Genomic DNA, 25,129 nt, shown 5'->3' with positions numbered 1-25,129 from the left:
TCAAAAATATAAGGCTTTTTTCTTTTAATTGCATTCTCTAATTTCATTAGGTAACTTAGACTGCTGTTAGTTCTGAAAAGCACTTTGTTGATTTTACTAAACTTTGATCACATCTATCTTCAATTTTCTGTATTTAGTAGCTGGAATCAGGATATTCTACATTATAGTTTCAAAAGCACTGCAAAATGGTTCAAAGTCCAGTGAGACTTACATAATGACATATTGTCAAAATACTTTTAGAAATGTACTTTTTACCTTCATACACACAGTACCTCTCAGTGTCTGTGTTAATTTCCAAGCAGAGGAAACTTTTCTGTGGATTAATGAAGTTTGCTTTCTTTAGCTCTTTCCTTCTAATTGTTTTCTACTGGTCCTGTCAGAGCCTGAGTAGAACTATCTACTTTTGAAAAGTAAGGCTCTGCTCCTTGCTCCTGAGCACATAGTAGCGGTAGACATTGTAGCTGTGTATCCTCTATGCCCTTTGACACAGATTTACATAAGGGAATTAAAATAAACTAGAAGATGACAGTAGAATTTCCAAATATTGAGTGCTATGATGGCAAGAATGGCAGAGAATCTTGTGGAAACCACAGGCAGTAAAGAGATCCAATCAAATCTAAAGCCCTCACTAGATGGACAGCTGCCAACAAATATCTTTGTGGCTACTTCTGCTAAGAGGATAAAGTGTTTTTTAAATGTCATGACTGAGGAGGCTATTCACAGAGGTCCCATCTTTTCTGGATAATGCTAAAAAAAATAATTTCCAGTACAAGATGTTAAATATTTTATGCAATGCAACCCCAAAACTTTTACAGTGTCATACAGGTTATTGTGATAGGCATGTATAAGCTTCAAAAGTGGGTTTTTTTTTAAGAAACATACTGCATCAAATTTGCTGAAACATTTAAATCTTATCTTTGGAAAGGTAAGAACTTCTGTGCTTCTAAAATTAGTATTGTTTGTCAGTGAAAGTGATTAACCAGCAACAGTAAAAATTGTGACCATAAGCAGCATTTGACACAAATTTCTTTTCACAAAGAAGAGGAAAATTTTTGGTATGAGGGTAACATCCCCATCTGAAAGTGGCAGGTTGTTTTCTTTCTAATCAGGATCATGTAATCAGAAACATTCATTTAGGGACTTAAGGGTCAAAATTGTGTCACAAAATACATCAAGGTATTTTCTAGGTGGGAAAAATCACAGAAATTGTTTACCAGTTTCAAGCACATTTATCCCTAATGAAGTAAACAAGACTGTTTAGACCTATTTAAAATTACTTATTCAAAAAGGATACTTCTGAACCCAGATTCAGCACTCTGATTTACCACACTGTTCCACAGTCAGCTGTGCTCATTCAGCAGAGCTGACTACTTTCTGGCACTGGGATGAAAGTGAACAGCAGGAGGCAGAAAGGGTGGTAACTTGTTAATCCATTACTGTGGTCCAAGCCCTTCAGACACGGCACATGTTCCCCTCTGCTGACTCTGCTACAGGGTCAGGATGGGCAGCTGGGAGGAATGATGCCTTAATCTGTCAAAGCAAGATTCACCGGGGTTTATCTGTTAGATCTCTAGGAAATACATTTAGATGCCTTCTTTAAGGAGAGCTGATGTTATTTGCAAGATTCGTTGTCCTGTGTGAGTTACATCAATGTCATGTTTTCTTCTTTAAGTCTGTTCAAAGCCTGTTTCATCTGTTAAAGTTAAATCAAAATTGATAATGTAATGCAGCAGTTGGAATCCTACAGGCAGTGAAATTGTACATTTGTATGACTCTCTTGGCTCTTAGCCATGACTCCCATGTAGTAGGAAAAAGAGGGCTGTGTCATACCTAATGCACAATCTAAGCTGTGATTCAGGTAGTCAGCCAGGTTATTTACATCTCCCACTATGTCCAACAAGACTTTAAAATGCCAGAGCACACCATAATACTTTTCACTTTATTTCCAAACTTGTTTTCCTGTCTGTAGGATATAATTTAATATAAGAAATGCAGCATTTAAACAAGATAATTTTTGTTTCTTAGGCTTAGTGGCTTTTTTCTTTTGAATCTTTGTAGGATTTGGATCATTCAGAACAGCGTGGAGTGCCTCAGCTAGAACCTGTACTACCCCCAAGGTAAGTGAAATTCTTCAGTGACTCACTTAAAAGTGACGTTTCTGAGTTGGTTTGCCAGTTAGTCACTACCAACTATAGTCCTAATCTTGGGTAGGTAGTATGCTCACTAATAAATAGGCAGGACCAAGTTGCTAGCTGATTAATACTTGTTTGTACATTATTGGTATGAGCAGGGAGATTATAGGAGGACAGCTGTTTGGCTCTTCAGCTAACGTACAGTGGCTGCTGACAGTCATTCCTTTCTGCATCTTTAACCTTTTCACCCACAGCTGAACGAAGAACATCCCCTCCTGCATGTTGCTGACCTTTTGATCATCAGCATTTGCACTTGTGGCTGGGTTTGAGTGCTGAAGGAATGGAGGTGGCAGATGCTGCCACCCTGAAAAGGGTAGATTCTGGGCCAGGACCTTCCCAGAAGCACTGCCTAGTTTATACAGTTCACTTCAGACCTAAAACACCTGTGAAGGTGCAAAATCAATTATAACCTTGATTTATTTAATTTTTTTTATTATTCTTTTAAACCAAAAGGAAAGAAGGTCCGCAGAGGCAAAAGTAGCTGGACCAGCCTTAAAATTCAGGTTCACTAAATGCCAAACTGGAGGGAGATAAGGCATTGGCCAGCTAGTGCACTGCAGCTATCTCAGCATCTGCACTCTAAGTCTGTGGGTTTAAACACAAGAGTTTGCTCTGTGTCACGATAAGAGAATCTTTCTGTTATTAAACTTAGCCTACCAATAATCATAATTAGTATTCATTAACAGGAAAGAATGTAGTTGCACCCACAAGAAAACACCTCATTATTGCCCCTTAGGGACTGGTTACTTTCCTCCATTCTGTTTAGCATAACAGCATTCCTGATTCTCCTGAGGGTCTCTGGAACTGCAGTGCTTTCACTCTTCTGTTCAAATGGATTTTTATTCTTTTTTAAGTAAGCAGTAGTAATTCTCTGAATTGTTTGTTAGGGTTTTCTTGTTTAGTTGGGTTATCTTACAAACATATGAGTTGGTTTGTTTCGAGATTTAGTGCAGTCTAACTTGGAATATCCCCTTTTGTCAATATTAAAAATGCTTAGTTTAGGGTGAAGTCAAGAAAGGGGAGAGGTGGAAGTTGAACAGAAGTGGAAATATTTTGTTTAAATTAAAAAATAATCCATACTCAAATAGTAACAGAGAACGCTTATCAGCAGCATTAGTGGAGCACTATCTGTTCAGGCGGTGGATGACATTCACAAAATAAGTCAGAAGTATACTCCAAAGATCTGCTAATGTACATTTGTTGTGGTTGATAATTTTTACAGACCCTTGAGGAATTCACATGAGCAAATAATTATGCTGAATTACACTATATGAAAAAAAGAGAGACAATTGTAGCAGAAACTTGCAGTAACTGGCCGAAAATTTCCCAATAACATTAAAACAATATTGTATTTTTGGAATAGTGGTAGTGCCAGGGTTCTTAATTACAGGAAGCCAAAGTTTTATATATGTAATGTTGATTTATAACAGAGGTGATTTTTAATTAGAAAATTATTGATTTGGCCACACTCTTTGATTCTAAAAATCATGTCTTGTGTGTACTATATAGGCAGCTTTTTTTTACCAATGCTTAGTAGTAAGAGGGATTTTTTTGGGGTTTAATTTGTTTTTTTTAAATTACCACTGTCACTTACTAGTCTCCGATTCTGTTTTCTAAACTACTGGTACACTAATGAGAGTGTGGTATTCCAGCATTGCCAGAAAACTAGAGTATTTTCACTGTTTTCTTTCTGCAGTAGACATCTGTTGCATAAAAGTGGTAAATTCTGCTATTGCTGCTATTGTGCAAAGTGGTGTCACATGTTATGAGTTTCAGCACAGGCCCAAAAGTCACTTCAGGTAGGTGACATCCCAAGGAATGAGCTAGGCTGATTCCTGAAAACTAGCTACATCAGCAGAGCTTCTAAGGGCTTCCACTGAAGCTCTCCCCTAGAAGAACATCCTGAGGCAGCTTCAGACAGAGCCCTTTCTAAAGGTGGATTACTGAAAGAAATCCTGCTTAGATGTAGTGGGCTCCTTAGAAAGCTGGCCAGCTGTTGATAAAGTGGTGAGCAGACTTGGAGATATGTAGTCAAAGGATCTGTCTAAGGACTTGACCATTCAATCTCAGTATCTGAAGAGTTCATGTATTCCTGGAGACCTTCAGATACTACACACTCTACAGCCCAGCTCATTGTGAGTCACGTTTACTTATTGCATACTCTATAGCTAGGGCTGTGGTGGAGAAAGAGGAAGAAGGCTTATTAATATGCATATTTCTTTGATGGTCTGCCCAATTTTTAGGCCTGTGGATGGAAAAATTATACCTGCTCGACCTCCCCCACCTAAAGGTGTTCCTGGAAGGCCACCTCCACCAAAACTCTCTGCAGCCAAGACCTCCTCCCAGAAAGATGCTCTTTCACGATCTACTTCTGACATCGCTCCTGATAAAAAACCCAGCAAGTTCAGATTGGGACCCAAGAGAACAAAAAGTCAAGTCTTTAAAAGTCCAGATCCAGCATTACCTCCTAGACCTAAACCAGGTCATCCTCTCTACAATAAATACATGGTGAGAGTTGAGATATTCCGGGACTGTTGCTTATAAAACAGTGCTGCTTAAAATAGTAGTGAAAAAGGCAGTATTACTATGATGTGGCTTTAGAAGTTCATCTATCAGCATAACAGTCCTTAGAAAATACTAATAGATAAATAGTAGTAAGTACTGTAAGGCAATACTGGAGAAAGCAATATACATGCAAAATACAGATATATGTGTATGTATTTTTGTGTATATATGTAATTTATAATACATCTTTAATGCATAGCTTTTAGTTTTGGGAGGTTCTTTGTACAGTCACCAGTTCTGAATTCTATTACAACATGTAAAATGATGCTAAATAATTTGTTTGTATGTTATTTTTCCCTGTATATGTCAAAATGCTTAAGAAAATTGGGGGAGCATTAGAACTTAAAAAGTTGTTTACCTTGCTTAATCAAGCCTGCAAAGAGTGAGGAATGTAATGTCACTTATCTTACATTTTCATCCTATCGATGCCATCCCTTTTTATTATAAAAATGTTTCTTTTTGGTATTACATGTGTTGTTAAGGAATATTAAATATAAATGGATCAACAGTACAGATAAAAAGGAGACAGTCTTTTTTTTTCCCTGGGTACTTGAAACTGGTCAGTGATCAGAGCTGGTGACTGCTTGAACCAGTGGTGTTGTCAAAAAAAGCACCCGTACAACCATAGCATGAACATCATCAACATTCAGCATGAAGTGGAAGCTTTCTGTTGTTTCCTTTTTGACCTTCACTCTTGCATTTAGATCTTGGTGGAGCAGATGAGCAACAAAGAGAGAGAAAGATGTATCCAAATTGATAGTAGGAACAGCTTTGAGATGAGGGAAGCATGTTGCCTCCTCTCTGGTGTAGCCACAGCTATTTACATAAGGAGCGTGTGACATATTTTGTAGATTAGATCTTTTTCAGTAGCAGATCACTAGTAATTCCCTGCCCTCAAGTGCTACTGTCAATTAAATTTTCCTCCCAGGTTGTTTTTCCAGTGCCGTCCATGACAAATTAATACATTTCCATGTCAGTGTGTTGCTGAGCATCACGTACCGTATGGTATGATACCAGTTAGGTGGCTAAGACACTTTTAAAGTGGATGACAACACTTGAGTTTCTTGAAGTGGCAGTTCGTATCACCAGCAGTCCATTCTGAACACCTTCCAAAGGAGCTTGTCCTCTTTCCCAGGACTCCTAAATTAGTCACCTGTAGTACGTGCTTTGAATAGTTCCATTGTCTGACCATCTTCACTTGCAGTGGGAATTTCAAGTGCTTAGAAGTGAAACAAACTTTTCCACTTGCCTCTGTTTCTGTTCAAGCTACCTGTGCCTCATGGAGTTGCCAAGGAAGATTGTCTTCCCAGGAACCCTGGAGAACTGTCCTGTAAGGTAAGGAATTTTTTTCTGTTGATAAATATTTAATGAGGAAGTCTGCTGTTGTATCAAGTGCTTTAAAGGTTACACTGAGAAATGTAATAGTAGTTTATTAAATCCTTGTGTTTCTTTAATAAAAACAAAACAACCACCAAAACAAAACCCAATAATGGTGATTTGCCTTATAGCACAGGGATATTCTGCTTATGAGGCAGAGCAACAGTAATTACTTGGAGTGCCAGAAGGGAGAGGAAACTAGTAAAGTTCCTCTGTCTCATAGGAAGATAATCACTCCCTTGACTGAGTATCTGAAGAGCGGGCCAAAGATAAACAAGTAGTTTTATGAAGTGCTGTACATGATATATCAGTGAATTGGCTTTGACATACAGACTTCAAAGTATTTTCCTCTCTCTGCTTCTACAGAACCTAACCTGTTTTTAGGGCATGACTGTATTAATATTAAATAGCTAGTATAAATTATAGCTATGAGCAGCCTTTTTGATTATTATCAGAAACCTACATGGCTGAAATAGATTTATATGCAATCTGCATCTGTTTTGTGTTATCAGTTGTAATTCATATTAATCTGGCCTTATCTTTGTCCATGTTGGGCTTTTTTTGGTTGGGTATTTTGTAGGCAGTGAATTATTTTGAATGTAAGTCATGCACAGTGACTGTCATCAGTACAGTCTAAAACTTCCTAGTGGGTGGGATAGAGAAGAAGGCTCAACATTTCAAATATAATTTCCCTTTATAAAGATCCCACAACAAAATTGCTGTTTCCTCTCTTGTTGTAAGCAAAGGCCTAGTGGCTTGCTCACCCCTCTAAAGTGCTTAGCAGTTGGCAGATGTGCTGCCCCTGCTGGGTGTGCTGAGAAGAGTTGGGCTAGGGTCTTCTCTCCAAGCAAGGAGAGTAACTGGCTGTATGCAGTACTGAGCAGCAGGCAAGATTTGGCCACAACCCTTACAATGAGAATTGCTATCAGTGCTCCAGATTTCTGACCCACCAAGATAGCTGAGGCTTTGTCTATACTGGGAAGAGTTACATGCCTTCCCTTCCTTTTACTGGCTAAGAAGTAGATTTTGGTGAAGTTCATTCTGGTTTACACTGGCAAAAGGCAAAAGGCATACAGAACTTAGACCCGTGCTGTGTGGCCAATACTAACTGTTGCCTCTGAAGGTGATTCACTGATACCAGAACAACATTGTGTCCAAAGTCGTAAAATTACTTTCAGAGTACGTAACAAAGAATCTGTTAGTATCTTCCATGATTTATAAACTGGATTTATTTGTTGTTGTCGTCAGGATTCAAACCACCCTCCAAAAGTTTCTGACACAAGTGCGCCTCATGCTGTAGTCCTGCATGATTTTCCTGCAGGTAAGTAAATGTGAATATTCTGTAAGCTTTTCTACTCTAAGACTTTCAAATGGGAATTTTCTTAGGAATTAGAGCCTAAAAATTATGAGGAAGCTCAGCCTGCAAGGTCTGCATGTAAAGTTGTTCAAATCCATGGGTTTAGCTATAGTTGGGCCAGTCTTTTAGTTAAAGCTAATGGGTTTATCAAGTGTAATTAAGACTTTTTGAAAATTCATTTTGGTTTTGTCTGGGGTATTTTTATTAAGAAGGTTTTACTTACACAAAATCAATGAGTGTGACAACTACTGTTAACTGAAATGATGCTGTGTTACAGAGCATGCTGATGACTTGGACCTTCATTCTGGAGACACCGTTTGTCTTTTGGAGAAAATTGATACTGAGTGGTACAGAGGAAAATGTGGGAATCACACAGGGATATTTCCTGCCAGCTTTGTTAAAGTAGTTGTATGTAGGCTTTGTATACATTGCTACATAAGGTCCTATTGCATTTGTTTTCTGGTTCTATTTTACTATAGCTCCTGTGTGTTTAACTCCATTCTGTATTTAGATAATCTCTTTTCCCTCTGGCAGCACAAAAGAAATATTGACTTGTTTGTATGGTATTAGAAAGATGCTTGATTTGGCACAACTACCTTGTGTTATGGGGATTATTTTGCTGTAGATTTGAAGCCAAGTGAGAAAATCATTGCCCTTACCAGATTCTCTTTGCTAACCTGGGTAGTTTCTCAGGGTTTATGGACAGATTATTTTTCACAGATGCATGTAAGAATCAACATTCAGTAAAATGGTTGCTTTTTGTGCACTCCCCCACCCCCCAGCTTCTCTCATTTTCTTGTCCCTTGAACTATGCTGGAATCACCACTTCTATAGCCATGTAGTGAACTAGGTCAAGACAGCAGTGGGCCCAACAAAATGGGTTTTTTCCTTCCTAGAATATTTTTTTTCCAGCTGGATCAATTCGCCTAAGCGGCTTACAGAGTGGCTGCACAAACGTCTGTGCTGGCACAGTGCAAGGAGATTGTGATGTTGCAAACGAGCAGCTTAATGCAATCCCGTTACTGCATGTGACATTTGACAGTAAACTTCAGGCAAGAGACAGGTGCTGGTTTGGAGCCCAATAGCAATTAATTGAATGCCTCACCTTTAAAAGATACAGTATGGTTCACTGTGTCAGAAGCTGGGTCAAATCTATTGCAAGCTGAGACTGAAGTCCATTTTGTGACAGTAGAAAGGGCCATTGGGCTGTCCACAGCAGCCATATGGACACGGACAAATGCTAAATTGACACCAGGATGCAGCGAAGGTGTATGGCTGGGCATTAAAGGCAGTAAGTGTCTGTCTTGAGCCAGGACAGCTGGCAGAGATGAGTACTGCTGCTACATGGTCAATACCATGTATTTGGTAACCATCAGAGAGTGTAGTGTGTTTAGTTTGTAATGGTGTTACTGGAGAAAAAATTTAAGATTTGAGAAGTGGTGAAGAACAAAAACTAAACTCGGGGTTAGTAATAACGGAACCATGCTTGATTTGCTTTCATGAAAAAGATTTGCTAGATAAATTGATTAGCAGCTTCTACACCGACCAACAAGTTAATTTAAAAGCTCTTGTTACTACTGATGGCTAACAGAGAAAAGATTTTATGTTAAAACAGTGAAGTGAGTATTTGGGGTCAAATTCAGCATTGTTACAGACAGACACAACTTCATAAAAGCTAGGGAAGATGTGTTTTGAATTTCTATTTTAGTTGTAAAAGGTGGTTACCCTTTGAGTGCAAAAACCTTTTGTTTCAGCAAAATTAAAAAAAAAAAAAAAAGGGAAACGAGTGCAATACATGAGGTTAATTTACTGAGTGAATTCTCCTGTTCATTCATGTCAGATTTGATCTTGATACAAGGTCTCTATACAATACGCTATAGTGTGTTTTACAATATTGAGCTGGGTAGTAGCTTAGGTCTGGACACATAACAATAATACATGGTTATTACTTCCCATAGAACCTCCGGAGCACCACAGATACCAGCTCCTCTAGCAAGAGCACTGCAAAGATTGTTTGTCCTTAAAGGCAGCATGATTTCCTCCAGTCCTTCACATAAACTAATGAAACGTTCTTGTTGATTTTTATGGGAACTGGCTCGTGCGATAGTGAGCTTTTACCCAAAGCTCCTTGCCAGGGTCCCTAGGCTTGTAGTCTGATACATCTCTCAGATCATCCTTTGTGTCACAGCAAAAAATACAGTTGAAGTCCTTTTACAGTAAAGGACTTGAATGCTGTCTGGTATATCCGTGTATTGATTTTCTAACTTACATTTCTCCAATTCAAGTGAGATTTGTGACACGTATTTTTGTTTGGAGGACAGCTGGCTACCAAAGCCCAGAAAGGATAAGTGTAAACAATAATTTTGTCTATTGTGATATATTTTGCTAGTAAATAATAGAGAGCAATTACCAATTGAAATTTGGGAGCTAAATGCAACAACATGTAATATCATCCAGTCCCATATTCTGTCAATCCATCATGTCACAAGTAGAAACAGTACAACAGAAAACATTAAATAGTGCTTCTTGTTTGCATGAGATTGAAAAATGAGAAGACATACAAAACCGAAATCTACATTCATGTGGTCATACATCACAGCATGCCAGCGACTGTAGAGAGTCACATGGAGATCATAACTGGAGCTGATGCTTAGCTAAAAACCATATTATTTAAACCAGTTTCAAGTTTATTGTAGTTATGTTGCCATGAGCTTGAAATGTAAGAATTTACTTAATTTTGTTGTCTTAATAGATTGATGTTCCAGAAGAAGGCAACAGGAAGAAAATACCCCGTTCATCACAATGTATTAAGTGAGTCAGATAAATCTTATTTGCTTTCCCATGTTGATTTGCTATGAAATAAAAAGAAAGATAACTTTGAAGCACGTGTTATCTGTGCTGAGGTTAATATGGTTAACAATTTCTTCACCAACATATATTTTAAAAGTTAAAACTTTCAAAATCAAAAGTTTATGATGTTTTAATAAGACTAATATTCAGGTAAAAAAAGCCTGAAAACTCACTTCATGGCTTCAAAAGATTGATAGATCGCTTTCTCTTGATAATAAATGTTTATATAGATATAGTCCCTTTCATTCACTTTCCTTCCTCTTACGAGCTGCATTAGAAGAGCATTTCCCGTAATTTTTCATGAAAATTCATCACAGAAACTGTGAACCAATCTGATTAACTTCAGCAGCACTGCACTCTCCTCTTTTTGCTCCTGGCCTTGTTATTTTCTTCCAGTGCTCTCATAAGATATAACACGGTAGGGCTCCTATTCATTTGAAAGAACAAGATAAAATGTGACAGAATATAGCTGTACTTTAAGTAGAGAAATCTATCTAACCTTATAGTGTATAACTGTACAGGTAAATCTAAAGTTCCCCAGATCAAATTATCAAATATACTTTGAGCACTTTCATTTCTGATTTGCAGACAACTTGTACGAAGATTTGTGGGCAAGGAACAACTTTTCATGCTATTTTTACTCAATGATTTATTGGATTTTGTAATCATTCACTGCAGCAATTAAAGCAAATGCAGGGAGCAGCAGGAACCACTAGTATCAGTGGGATCATTCAGTTTGTTCTTCAGGTCGAGCTTGGCTTGTCTTAAACCAAACTATTTTTAAAAGCTGTTTCTGCAACTAAGAAAGAAACAGAAAGTGCTAGCTCTGTCCTGAAGCTTTTGCAAAGGTATGAGTAAGGGACAGGGGTGGGAATCAAGCTTCTTACATTGATTGTATGCTATGATGCTATAGAAAGAATTAAAGCCTGTTACCACTTTTTTCCAGCATGGTTTTTCTGATAAATCAAAAATTTTCTTAGGAGTAATTTCTTAAACTTTTTGTCTTAGTTTATTAAATTATTAAATCTATTTAAGTGAGGATAAAATTAATTTGTTTTTTTCAGTATTATATCATGCAAAATTAATCAGCTGCATTGATGCTTCTTTAGAAGTTATTTCCCCATGCCTGGGATGGATTTTCCAGAATAAAGTTTGTCAAAGTAGACAATAAGTAGCTTCCCCCTATGAAACTCCGTGGATTTGGGACAAATACATCACACCTACCCCACACCCATGTTTGATTGCATCTAAATTGGATGCTACCTCAAAAGAACATCAAACTCCTTAACGGAAGTGTATCAGGAAACTTACTTGCATATAAGCAAAAATAATGGGACAGGTAGCTCAGACAAAAAGTAATTTTGTTGTTGTTGTTTGAAAGAGAAATAAGGTCTTATGCAAAATACTGTAGCAGCCAGGAGTTGGGATGCAGAAGTTGCATGCAGCTCCTCCAGACTCCATACGCATCCTCCTCAGAAAGCAGAAATGAGAACCAGGGCTAGACCCCAATTTTCCACCTGTTTTATCTTCAGTGCATTCTTTCATAATTTTAATAAAAGATATCAATGCATATGCACAATGCTGCTTTATTTGTAAGTGGACAGTAATAATAAAGTAAGTGTCTTTTTTGTGTGTGCAGAGGCCCAAGATGTGTAGCACGATTTGAATATATTGGAGATCAGAAAGATGAGCTCAGTTTTTCAGAAGGTGAAACTATTATCCTTAAAGAATATGTAAATGAAGAGTGGGCCAAAGGGGAGCTCAGAGGCACATCTGGAATTTTCCCTCTGAACTTTGTGGAAGTAATAGAAGATCTGCCTGGAACAGGTATGAATATGTTTGCAACAGTCTTTAAGAACATGGTTTTGTACTGCATGATATAGGCAGCATGTAGGAGAAAAGTCCAGAAAGACAGTGAATGTGGGAAGAAGGTAGAAAGGGAGAAAAGACAAAAAAAGTCAAAATGAACAGTAGGACTTCTTAAGAAGCTATTCTTAACAATCACTGAGTATCTAAAATCTCTCTCATTAGTAACGTTTTGAGTAGTCATTGCTAAGTTGTGCTTTACTTATGTAGGTACAGGAGCAGCACTGAAGAACAAGGTGGAAGTTTCTTCTCTTGCTCCTCAGGTAATAAAATTTTATAGGTGAGGGCCAGAATTTACATAGTGGTTTCATAGATTGACATAGACTTTCTATTCTGTCAGATCGGTTGCACAACTTTAAACCTGAATGTGACGCAATTCCGACAGCACACAATGCTGCATGGTCACACCTTGAATTCTAATAGTTGGCCTAAACTGCTTAAATTTATAGCTTCTAGCAAATTAAGTAAATTTTTATCCTTTATGCTTAAGCAAATTCTCATTAGCTCTATTTTAAACATTGCTCTAGTGGTCTAATTTTGAATGTATTAATACTGTTCCCCTGCCACCAATGTTAAAAAGGAATGTGTCTGACCCTAGATGAAATTCTGTGCTAATTGCTGAAATACCATTCTAGTCTACATCTGCAGTGACGCTATTCTATGAAAGAAAGTCAGGACACCTGTGTTCTGTGCAGCTGTTTTCACCAGTATCCATCAGTGTATGGGCTCCATTAATGCTTCTAAAATTAATGCATTTCTTCTGTTCACTTGACTAGAACAACAGACGCTCAGTAGAGTGGTGTGAAGCACTTCATGATTTTACAGCAGAAACCAAAGATGATTTATCCTTTAAAAAGGGAGACTACATCCAAATACTGGAACAAGTAGATTTGGAGTGGTATAGAGGAAGACTGAATGAGAAGGAAGGGATTTTCCCAGCAATTTTTGTTCAGACCTGCTCAGGTACAGTGCTCCTACTAGGTGACAATTCATTATTCCTTGGGTTGTGACAATCATGACTTGAGTTCCGGGAGAACCCAACTATTCCATTGCACACACCACCCCAGTACTTAATATATCTTAAACCACCCTCTCTAATAATGGCAAAGTAATGCCCTAATCAGGAAGTAATCTGGGAAGTGATACAGATTATGGGATGGTTTAAAGTGGGGTTTGGGCACAGGCAAAAACAGGGCCCTTGAGCTGCCCATGGTAGGAAGTCAGGGGTACAAAAGATGGGGGGAAGTTAGGTTCTCTGAGAAACACTGCAGCACAATCTAAGAGCTGGTAGAGTTCTAACTACAACTGTTGTGCCTTGGCACAGAACTATGGTAATCACCTTGCTGAAGCAAGGAACAAATGCTGCTTGCTCTCCTCAAGCTTCAGTTTGGCTGCCAAAGCAATGCAGTCAAAACCTTCACAGAAAAATCACAATATTTTTCCCCCTGTAGTTTTTGCAAGTAAATCCCTGAGTGAAAGTTGACAGGAAATAAATTCCACTTAACTGGCAAATAGCACACACTGAGTGCCACTTCATCTCCAAGTACAAAGAGGAAAAGACAGCTTTTATTAGATATTACCATTGGAAAGTTCAAGTAAGTTAACTTTAAATTTAGTCATCTTAGAAGCAGAACCATGAGAATGTGTTAGTACAGTGTCAATAGACACTTTCATTCCAGTAGGACAGTGAAGTTGCTAAGTAGCAGTAGTAATAACATCTGGACACCCTGTAGCACACTAGTGAGGAGAAAACATGGAAAGCACAGGAAACTCCTCCTGAAAGAGATTTATTCCACTCCAATCCATGTAACTTGTCTTTTCCACATTCTGCAGCCAGAGTAGAGCTGTCACACTCTGTAGGAGGGAAAAAAGGAAAAGCCAAAGCTCTTTATGATTTTCATGGAGAAAATGAAGATGAGCTTTCCTTCAAAGTAAGTACCTCTCTTAGCCCAATTTTCCAAAAGGTCTTATGCTCCTGAAAAATGTTAAAAATATGATTTATCCACCATGAAAATAGGCTTGTAGCCACAATGTGGAAGAATGAAGCACATAAAATAGGCATAGATATGAACATATTTACTTGATAAGTGGCATCTCAATTTTTTGCCCTTACCACTTCAGTTTCATGTTAGCAAAATCTTCACTGAAGACATTTAAAAGAAGTCAGGATTGCAGAATTTCTTTGATTTCTCTAATCTGGTAAACATGACAAGACATACCAACCTCATTTTGCAGTTGATATGGTCAAGGGAGCCTCTCTTTTTTAGCTCAATAGAGCAATAAGAAGGATAACAATAAGAGTGCCAGTGCTACAGCAGCTCTGCCTCTAAGGGACACCTAGATACAGCAAAATCTAAAAGTTTGGAAGCACAAGACAGAGTTGCCATGGGAGTAAGGGGAGAAATTAAATACTTGCTGGATGTCCAGATAATACTAAGAAACATGAACAAGAAGCAGCATGCCCTTGTAGATTCAAAGTCATGATTTAGTTAACTGTGTCCTCAAAAGCAAATTTCAGAGAAGGAGCAGACTTTCACAGCAGGCCCACAATTGTGTTTATCAGCAGGAACACACTATTTCTTTTCTAAAATTAGCAAAATGATGAATTTCAACATTAGCAGCCTGCAATGCTAAAAGGATAGATGATTCTTTAAAGCAGAAAAGGGGAATGGAGTTACAGGAAGAAAGACCAGGGCCATGACAGTACTTCAGATGAAGGGAGTGGCATGGGACAATGAAAACAGGAATCAAACACAGGAGCTGCAATTTGTTTTAAGCAGCCACTCTGAGCTACTTCAGACAATTGCTTTCCTTTTTGGAAAAGGAAAGTTTCCAAAGGAAAAAAGAAAGTTTAAATGCTGGAAAATACTGGGACTAAACTAGGAAAAGCAAGCTTTGAAGTGTTCTAAGAAAAGAAACCCTCATAACAGAGCAGGGAAAAAAAAAACACAAATAAGGGTAGGGGCCTGTGAGGCAGCTCTCTAACATACCTACCTACCTGGAGAGCTTAAGCAATGCAAGAAGTTACCCAGCAGTGCTAATTTTTCCTTCCAGAAGGCAGTGGTTTTTCAGCAGACAAGTTATTTACCCTAAGAGAACCTTCAGCTGGTTTTGGCAAACAATCTCAAAGAGATCTAACCCAACAGAAGAGACTGGCCATATCCTATGTCTATTTGATTGATATTAATTGCTTCTAAATAACATCAGCTATGCATGCATTAACATTGCACAGTAAGCTGTACTGGCTCACATTACTCCTTCTCTTACAGGCAGGTGATACAATAACAGAGGTGGAACCTGTAGACAAGGACTGGATGAGTGGAGAGATACAAGGGAAGTCTGGGATATTTCCCAAGAACTTTGTTCAGATTTTAAAAACACCATGAAGCGTTGCCTCTCTTTGTACTCCCTACAAGTTGGAGAGAATGTTTTCTGTCCTAAAGGCACAGCAGAGACATCAATGTGTTTTGACTATCAATGTTTTGCACTACTTTTTCTAGACAGTCATTCTAGTATCTTGAAGTCAAATAAGAAAATTTTAGTCTTTTGTGACAGTGTATGTAGTCATGCTTCATGAATGCTCTGAGAGCAAATACAAGCAGGATTTTAGCAGTTTCCAACTAGGAAAATACAGTGGTGCAACACCATTTTAACTTAAATAGCATTGTAATATGTTTACTATCTGGTATTACATTTATCATGCACAAAGTCTGCATAAAGTAAGCTTCTTTGGGCTGCTTAAAAAAACCTCCAAGTTTAAAAAATTGTTTTTAAGATATAATTGCAGCACTCAGTATGTAGATCAAGTTTGATATTCAGATTTTGTTACTGCTTGACTTCCACATTAGCAGTAGAATCCACTTGTTTTATGACTTGGAGCATAAAGAAGATAACTGGTATTTCATAGCAGAAAAATATCAAATCTAATACTGGTAAAACTCAGAAGCAAATCCTTGTGTAGTATTCTTTTATTCTTAGCCCAAGCTGCTCATACAGGTTTTTTTTTTTTTTTTTTTTTTTTTTTTAAGTATTTTGCCTCTTAACAAGTAACATTCAAATTGGTATGAATCATCTTAGACCTTTCTCCATTCTCCCAAAATCCTTTCCAGATGCAGGTTGGTTTTTTACTCCCCTGCTCTTTGAGCACTGTCATACCCTTCTTTCCCAGCCAAAGTTAGCTGTGACAGACAGTGTTTACTGAGCTCTCTCAGATCCCCTCCCTGTAGTAGCTGCACTATTCCAGTTATTCGCCCCTCCACCCCCTTCTTGTAAGTGGAAATCCAGTCTTCACTCAGTCTGCATTTCATTTGCCACTCAAGCACTGGAACATACTTCAGTAACACTATTCCTGTCCTTAACATGAAGGATATTATACAGCCTTGGTTTTAGCTTTCAACAGACATGGGATTAGTTTGCAGTTTGTTACCACATACCAACTATACTGAGCATAATTATAAATGGTCTGTCAAGGCCTTAAGGAAAACATGCCTGGCAAGAGGTTTCTTAGAGCTTCTTGAAGTAACTAAGGCATTTAGTAAAAAGCAGCAGTGTGACTTGAACAGCAAGCTTAAGACATGACTGAGATAGCTTCACATCATAGGAACTTCTAGTAGTAAATAGCTTTCTGCAATATTTGGGTTCTGACAAAAATAGTTAAATGCATCTTGATTAACTGCTAACTTCATCAGACTGGAATAGAAAAAAATATGCCACAGTTGGCTCTTTCATTGCTGACAGTATTCCAGTATTCCATCGCTTTTGTATTGTGTAACAAAAAAGAACCAGTGAGCTGTTAGTATGAGTCATTACTTCAGAGATGCAGGTCACTAGGTATCAAGACACCCTTACAAGTTCAGGTTGCAAAAGGGGCAACAGTTGAGTGGTGGATGCAGACTGAAAACTAGAGTCATGATTGTCCTTGAGACAGTTTTGACTTAAGTCACATTCCTGCCTACAACTTTATCAATACAAGGTCCAAGTATTGAAGCAACAACTACCTACTGCTACAGAAGGTTGGCATGCATCTAAATTGGTGTCTAAGCAAGCTGGTGAGGGTAGCTCTCCCCTCCCCAGGCACTGCACTTTGGTTACTGTCTCACAGCAGGCGGGAACAAGCTCACAGCCAAAACTGGACAGGACTCCCCCGCAGCAGGGAACAGGCATCCCATCTTGGTAGCAGACTGGGGCTCCCCTGAAGCGAGCCCAAGAAACATGCTGCACAGACATGAGGCCCCCAGCCCCATTTTGCTCTGCAATCAATAATGCCACAAGTACTTGCAGACAGACACATACGTTAGCCCTCCGATCTTTTTTCCTCTAGAAGCTTCATGAAGTGTTGTCTATTTAAACTGCACCAGTACCATTCACACAACTGAGGGATGAAGATCACACAAAGTTTTTTAATGAGCTGAGAACTGCAATTTCTACTTTCATTAAGGGAATTAACTTTACAAATACAATTATAAAGTGTGTGCTATTCTAGAAAGATGGAAACATGACAATTTATAGAGGCATTATTCAGTTTTACCGTCCCCAAGCAAGCTTATCCAGAACTCCTGTGGAATCACTTAGTAAGTCCACCTTTGAGGACAACCCTTCCCAGTCTCCACGCTCTCCTGCCAGGAGATTTCAAAGGTTCATGTTGTTTATTCCAATAAAACATCCATCTCCTGCTACAGAAACCAAGGAAGCACATAGATAGCTTTCCTGACTCCTGCAAGTCACTCAAGACTTTTCAACCATAAACTTTCAGTGGATCACCCTTCTTTTAAAAGAGGCTTCTTCCACCATGACCTGTGCCAGCATGATTCCTGAACCTGCAGGGAACACAGCAGGGGAAGAACAGCAGCACCAAGCAAAGCCCACACCAACAACCATAATACCCAGGTCCTCCAAAGACAGACCACATCATTGTCATGGTAGATGAGGCTTAAGTGTATGATGTTTACTTACTGTTTGTCTGGTAGTTTTCTAATATTTTGATACAAGTCTCAGAAGTAGGACTGAATTTTTATATTTTCAATTTCCTCTTCCCTGTTTTTACAGCTGTGTATTGACCAGTTGTTTTTGTAACTTCCACTGAATGTTTAGTCAGTGCCTGTCGGTAGTAAGACCACTCTCCTTTATTTTAATCATCTCCCTATTATGCAGGGCAGGAAGGGCAGCAAAGCCTTATCTTCCGAGCAAGGAGTGCCATCTAAAGCCTGCTTGCATTACTGCAGGCAGATAAGAACGTATTTATTAAAACTGAAACAAGTTAGATACTTAGCTTTTACAGGAAGGGATTTTCTTAAGACTTGACGCCTAATATCACCATGAAACTGCATACAGATTGTAAATTAAAATTCCTAAGGTGTACAGTACATAATCTGCAAAAATGAATGAGACTGAGCGCAAATCCTAACTGCAATGTAGTAGCAACTTTCAGCTGTAACCCTGAAATTCAGCCAGACTCTCATACATTAGTATGATAGTAAAAGCCTCATTTCTCAAACCATTTCCTGTTTGACCCACCCTCTGGAAATACCTTCAGGAAGACATCTTTGTTCTGTGTACATTTAACAGTGTCCTAAATAAATCATGTTAAGTCCAGTAAGTTTGATATGGTACCTCTGTAAATTAAGAATGTATTTAACCAATAAAATTTTTATAATTAAAACATGATGGCATTTTCATTGCCTTTATGCTGTGGAGAGCTGAGCTTTCCACTTCACACAGCAATTTTATGCATCTCATTCTGCCAATATATTTAACACAACAGCAAGAAACCCAGCCCCACCCCCAAACAGCTACTACAGTAATACCACATCCCTTTACAAGTAGTCCAAACCCCCCAGAACCCTTATGGCTCTAACATGGCTTATTCAAGCCTTCGGACTCGAGTACATTTTGCACTTGCCACTTGCTGCAGCCAGCCATTATCACAGGGCGTCGCTCAAGATGGTGATGCTCTCCTCTGCCTGTGGCAAGATTACTTGTGACCAAGCCACAGGCTGAACCTGAGCTGATGAGCAATTCTACACATCCATTTTGGTGTGCACTATTCATACACCATCATTTTTCAGCTGATATTTGTACAGAGAATACAGAGGAGGCACAAAGTTTTCCTTCCTGCTTACTTTCCCATCTGAAGTAGTTTTATAAAGTGTACATTTACCCAGAGCACCTACATGGTAATGCCAGCAGTCTACAGATTCAAAAATTAAGTTCTAAAACCTGAAGTAAGTTCTTGTTCTTTCCCCAAATCCTCTTGGACTGGCCTTTTTGCAACATATACACCTCAGACACACAGCCGAAGGAAAAAGTAACAGGATAACAGACACACAAGTTTTCAGAAATGAGCAGAAAACACCACCTTAGGATTTCTAACTCTCCTTGTCTATAGAGAGCACTGGCCAGTCAGTCCCTTACAATGTATTTGATGGAACTACCACTAAGTGGAGAAAATACAGCCAACACCTGTCCATTACTAGAAAGTTCTGACAGATCATACTGTAATGCAGCAGGGCTTGAATATATGCACATATATATGTACACACCCGCATTAAAACATGCTGTAGTAAGTTCAAGGATTTTCAATCTCCCCAGACATACCCTAAATCATGGTTTTTCTAAGTCCAGTGAAAAGTTCTCATTTTTGTTAGAGAAGGGACATTTATTGCAATTTATGGCTTCAAAAATATGACAGTCTGGGAGTCCTGGAGAATGACTCAACAGTGCAGATGGAGAGCAAAACAGATGAAAAGCAGCACTACTCCTTTCTCCTGTTTCAGCATCATGAAAGTTCTGAGCACTCACTACCCTTCCACCACACAAACTGAAAAAAGCAGAAAAAGCAGGCCAGTACTTACAATCCAATAAAGATGGGTTACCTGACTATTAAATCACCGGCTATTCTAAATATCATCCCCCATACTAACTCAGTTAGTTAAACTAACTTGGAATCACAATATGAAGTCACATCACCTGCAGTCTGAAATTAGAAAACATTCCTTTCATTTTGCATATTATTTGCTCCAAACCAGAATCAGCAACTAGGAAAAGGCAAAAATCCCTGACACCAGTACAGCCCTGGTGGGTAGTAGAGTCCCTCTATTCTTCGCCTACTAAGTTTGTTGCAACAGTAATATGTAATTGCTTTTCTCCTTTCTTGTCCATTTTATAGTTGACTGCAGAAGCTACCACTATGTCTGTGACCTCCCCAAATCTGTCTGTATCATTCCGTTCTCAGGTTTTAAATGACAAGCTTACCAACAATTTAATAGCACCAAGTTTAGCTTTGTTGCCCAATTCCAAACAAGACAGGCTGATAGTGCAAACACATTGTTTTAGCCAGAAAAATACACCCTTCAACTTCTAAACTGGCAAAAACTGAGCAACAAGCAAAACTGCTATCAGAGAATGGAAAAAGCACTCAAAATTTTTCAAATCACTTGAGCGCTTTATTTTCAGAACAAAGACCACTGCATCTTTACAGTAGAACTTTTTCCCCTGAAGTTCCACAAATGTTTCAACTGCGATTATAGTTATCCCTCAGTTCTGATAGAGGCTAGAATACATACAAACCTACTTTCAGCTTGTTTCTACACTGCTCAAAACCAACATTGCTTCCATAATCAAAATTACAACTTAAAGATCTTTTAATTTTGACTATCAGAGACCAATCTATCCTGAGAGGTCATATCAAATTACTACCAAGAAGCTTAAACATACACTTACATAATTCTCCAGTAAGTAGCCTGGATAAATCTCAGACTTCCCTGCAATAAACAACTCTGAAGCAGTTAAGTTCCCCTATGTGGCACCCCATACCCTGTACAATGCTCCTCTTTGAAGCACCTCTCACCATTACAACCTCTGTGCACATCCACAAGATTGCTTTTGTGAGGGCCAAAATTCCTGGGAAAAACCCAACACAGAATCCTTGGTACTGTACTCTCCACCTTTCAAAAAGGACAACCCACCTTCTTCCACCCATCACACAACACCAATCACAAAAGCCAGATCTCCAAAACAAGTATTTTTTCTTTTTTTTTCTTTTTCTTTTTCTTTTTTTTTTTTTTTTAAACTAAGGCAACGGGTTTTTACCTTTTTAAAAGCCCATCCACATACTAAGTACCAATACTGTCTAGTAGCAATATAGGCAACCAAACATCAGTTCTCTATATTAAAACTTTTATTTTTGATCAGTTTTAGTTTCAGACAGATTCTTGCACGGGCGGCTCATATCCATCAGCTCGCTCTACTTTAGTGCCTGCCTCATCTCCAGAAGGTTTTCCAGCACCACCACCTTCACCATGCAGTTCCATCAGCTTGCCCACTAAAAAGAAGGAGTATTATAAATAGTGAGAGATGCACCTATTTAAACAGTTTTAAATTAATAAATTGCACATCATATACAAATTAAACCACCAGAACATTTAATGTAGGTATGATCAAGACCATTCCCGAAAGCTCGTGCAAGGAGATGCTGCTACAATTACTGACAAAACCAAGCAGTGAAGTGCTACATAATGAAATTGCAAATGAAGCCTTGTTCCTAACCTAATAATGCATTATATGGGAATGTCAGAAAGGGGGAAAAGTAGAATCATTCCATGTCATCTGGGACCGAAACATTTTGTCATCATTCATTCCCAAGCCAAAGCCTTTGAACAGTCAGCAGCAGTTTCAAGCATGAATTCAAAAACCTCTCCAAACTGGATGATTGCTGCTCGCCTTTCGAGCCACATGTTGGACTAGAAGGACAAGCCTTTTTACTACTACAGCTACTTAAAGCTTATAATAATGTTGCATTAACATCTTTATCAAAAGCAAATACATTTTAAACTCATGGCTTCCCACATCCTCCTCTAAGAACACTAAAAATCTGCAGGAATTGACTTACATTCAAATTTGGGCTTCTTCAACATCTTAACCTTGCGGACATAGACATCATGAAGAGGGTAAATGGACTGACAGGCCTTCTCTATGTCTTTGCCAATGCTATCTGGGATCCTGAGAAATCAGAAAGCACATCAGTACCAGCACACTACAAAATTGTGCCTACTTCTTCACCAGCAACACAAGCTTAAAAGAGTTCTTAAGAATACATAATATTCTACAAAAGTCTGCATCATCAATACCACCTTCACTCTCTGACAGTTTTCTTCAAGTATGTTTAGATTCCAAGACATTTTCCTTGCACTGTTAGAAGGGATACAGTGCAAGTGTGCTCATTTTGAGAGCAAATCTGCAATTAAATTTTTGGAAGCAAACACCACGCTTTGGAAAACTTCCTTCTATCAGAAGAATCCAGAACATCCACAGCCCCAGCTGATCAGAATTACAATTTGAGTCTGCAAAAACTCAAATCGAAAACCTCTGGAGAGCCTGAATTTACATTTATGCAAATATGATGGTTGACAGAAGTCAAGTATGGTGCAGAGACTAAGAGAATATTTGAAGAAAATGGCACATTAGCTTTTCAACAGCAGAGGCACCTTGCCTGGTCTCAGGTGAACAGTATGTGAAGCACCAGCATTCCCTAAGTACTCGGTAACGACTAACCAACAAACTATTTAAACTGTAGGGAAACAGAACACACAGCCTGAGCTTACAGCTTATTGACAACTTCTTTCAGGTCATTGGTTTGGACCTCTCGGGTCATGATTTCCATCATCTTCTTGCGAATCTGTCGAACCTGCTGATGCTGGGCATACGAGGTCTTGCGGATTTGGTTATTACGCTTCTTTGTAAAACCCACGCAGAAGAGGCGCAGTAGGTAACCATCGGTAGTTTTGACATCTACATGGGCTTCGATCATTGTCTAAAAAAGAAACAGTCATTTATCATCAATGTGACAGGTTTCTTAAAACCACACAACTAACACTCATCAATATCTGCTGACGCCACTTCCAATGCAGCTTTACGTGGCATCAGTGGTTCAGTGGTTATCTCCTTTCCTAAAGGCACAACAGCAACAACGCAGACCTTGTTCTTTACACACCTGCCATTTTTTGACCATGGAGCACATTTTATCCCGGGTGAGGTCCATTCCATGGAAGTTGGTCAGACAATTTTTGCCCTGAACATCCTCAGTTATCAGTTTAAATTTACGGAAGGCAACCTCATCATTCTGCAGATCAGCCAGACTCACTTCAAATACACGACCCTTCAGTCCATCAGAGGCAATTTCTGTATTGTGAAACAAAATAAAATACTTTTTATTAACATTAGAAAAGTATTACTCAAAACAGATACTGAATTTCCATTTAATGTTTTCTAATAGTAGGTGATGCCACTAGCTTTACAGCTCTCAAGTTTTTAGGTATCTTGAACAAGATCAAGCCAATTCATAGAACGCAATACTCATTTTGTTAACTTTGTGAGGAATCTTTAAGATAATTATATCAGATGCTGAATATAAATACCAGTGAAGTGCAAATTCCAGCATGTGTAACTGGGGTTTTTTTAAGTGGAAGAGGTTACAAAGTACTTTGAAATTATGAAAAGTAATGAAAAAATAAAAAGCCCCATGTGCTAGTAGAGATTAAACAGCAACACCAAAGTACAGTCTTTCACAGCTCTACCTCTAACAATTAACCCTTTTACACTGGCTGACTCATACGTGGCTTACAGTGACCCTTATTTTACTTGTTTCACACGTATACAGTTCAAAATAACAATTGTCATCTTAAGTGCAACCAGAATAGTATAATGCAACTATTTAGTCATTTTACACAGCCAACCTTCCAAAAATATGGTTATCTCTATCTGGATCACCCTGCATTCCTAACAGAGGCTTTTATTTCCTAAGCTCTGCCAGATGACCTAAAAAACCTTTACCATTCAGTGATACATCTACATATGCTCCCATTACATTAGCAGCTGTAGCTCTCAGAGATCCCTTTAACTAAAAACTTCAAATTCCAGTCTCTTCTAACACAACAGTCTGACTAAGGTCTCCTGTAACACTGCCTCCACATCTCCCTCTGTGATAATCAGAATGACTTTTTAATTCACAACTTTCCTCAAACTCATCAGGTTACCACAACTTCACGCACATACTTCTATATCATAGCTACAGTTTGGTGCTCTTGTACAAACAAAGACCACACCGTATCAACTTCCCTGCAACTAAACTCATTTGTTTAAACAACTCTGTCAACTTAAGAAAACTCACTCAAAACAAGCAATGAAATTAGAGGCAGGCACTTCTTTTTTTAAACTTACAGGTTCATAATATTATGAGCAAAACCTACTTGTCAGCACTTCTTTAATCGAATCTCATTTGGAGCTAGCACATGGGACAAATAAGTCTCCCTCTGCTGTGTAAAATCCCACTACTCACTAGTTCCTTGAGTCCTGGTGACAAGTGTCTTCCCGATGTTTCGGATATTAAACATTGCTGGTGCTTTGACATCATACCAGTCCTTTTTGGAGAAAGGATCAACCCTTAATTTAAAGCAGAAAAAATTTTAATTGGTTTTCTCAGATTAAACCAGGCTGAAATAAGACCTTCTTCCCTATATGCTTTGCGAAATGGAAATGCAAACGTCAACATTTTGTGCTTTCAAGTTTAACGTGGTTGGCAAGTACACGAATAGAGACAGTTAGCACTACCCACCACAGCGAGGCAGACATCCATTTCAATTTAATTTAGAAAGACGAGAAACAACTACGCAAACATCATAAAGTTAAGACGACAAAAAAAACATACAGATCTACATTCCGGCGATGCAAGCAGTGCGCTTTAACTGACGTCCCCACGAAGACCCCGCTGCATTTCTCGACCTCTGCAACTAAAACGCACTGGACACAATGAAGTGCTATGTTGGGCTTGCACCAGCACCCCTCGAGGACCCCCCGCGCCTGCAGCGCGCAGGACTTCAGCCGGGCCGGGCCCTTCCGCGGGGCCGCGCAGCCTCTCCCGGGGCCGCGG

The 25,129-nt window shown here is 38.8% G+C and overlaps 2 protein-coding genes and 1 non-coding gene across 4 annotated transcripts in view; 1 reads left to right on the top strand and 2 right to left on the bottom strand.

Annotated features, from left to right (window-relative positions):
* Positions 1-21,226, top strand: part of SH3D19 (SH3 domain containing 19) — an 87,884-nt gene extending 66,658 nt beyond the window's left edge. Inside the window, exons 10-20 of one of the 2 annotated variants that reach the window (XR_003398355.1) lie at positions 2,059-2,117; positions 4,436-4,700; positions 6,024-6,092; positions 7,383-7,455; positions 7,769-7,899; positions 10,244-10,302; positions 11,981-12,168; positions 12,418-12,470; positions 12,984-13,170; positions 13,659-13,802; positions 14,041-14,139. Coding sequence is in view for 1 of the 2 variants with exons in the window: in XM_026848214.1 (XP_026704015.1) it covers positions 2,059-2,117; positions 4,436-4,700; positions 6,024-6,092; positions 7,383-7,455; positions 7,769-7,899; positions 10,244-10,302; positions 11,981-12,168; positions 12,418-12,470; positions 12,984-13,170; positions 14,041-14,138; positions 15,477-15,593 (1,299 nt within the window). In the remaining variant the exon portion in view is untranslated. Of the gene's footprint in view, positions 1-2,058; positions 2,118-4,435; positions 4,701-6,023; positions 6,093-7,382; positions 7,456-7,768; positions 7,900-10,243; positions 10,303-11,980; positions 12,169-12,417; positions 12,471-12,983; positions 13,171-13,658; positions 13,803-14,040; positions 14,140-15,476 lie in introns of those variants that run through there. The other variant, XM_026848214.1, reaches the window with a different exon arrangement.
* Positions 21,227-21,362: 136 nt separating this feature from the next.
* Positions 21,363-25,129, bottom strand: part of RPS3A (ribosomal protein S3A) — a 5,726-nt gene continuing 1,959 nt past the window's right edge. Inside the window, exons 2-6 of the mRNA XM_026848215.1 lie at positions 24,539-24,642; positions 23,195-23,382; positions 22,806-23,014; positions 22,094-22,203; positions 21,363-21,526 (exon numbers count right to left, since the gene is read on the bottom strand). Of these exons, the coding sequence (XP_026704016.1) occupies positions 21,405-21,526; positions 22,094-22,203; positions 22,806-23,014; positions 23,195-23,382; positions 24,539-24,642 (733 nt within the window). The 3' untranslated portion in view covers positions 21,363-21,404. The remainder of the gene's footprint in view (positions 21,527-22,093; positions 22,204-22,805; positions 23,015-23,194; positions 23,383-24,538; positions 24,643-25,129) is intronic.
* LOC113479873 lies at positions 21,771-21,841 on the bottom strand. Its single transcript, XR_003398364.1, has one exon. It is a non-coding gene; the product is annotated as a small nucleolar RNA SNORD73 (small nucleolar RNA).

This window comes from Athene cunicularia, assembly GCF_003259725.1.
Source record: "Athene cunicularia isolate RWA chromosome 4 unlocalized genomic scaffold, athCun1 chr4_part2, whole genome shotgun sequence".
Classification (NCBI taxonomy): domain Eukaryota; kingdom Metazoa; phylum Chordata; class Aves; order Strigiformes; family Strigidae; genus Athene; species Athene cunicularia.
The sequence above is the reverse complement of the archived record's forward strand: the minus strand, read 5'-3'. Positions and strand labels throughout refer to the sequence as shown.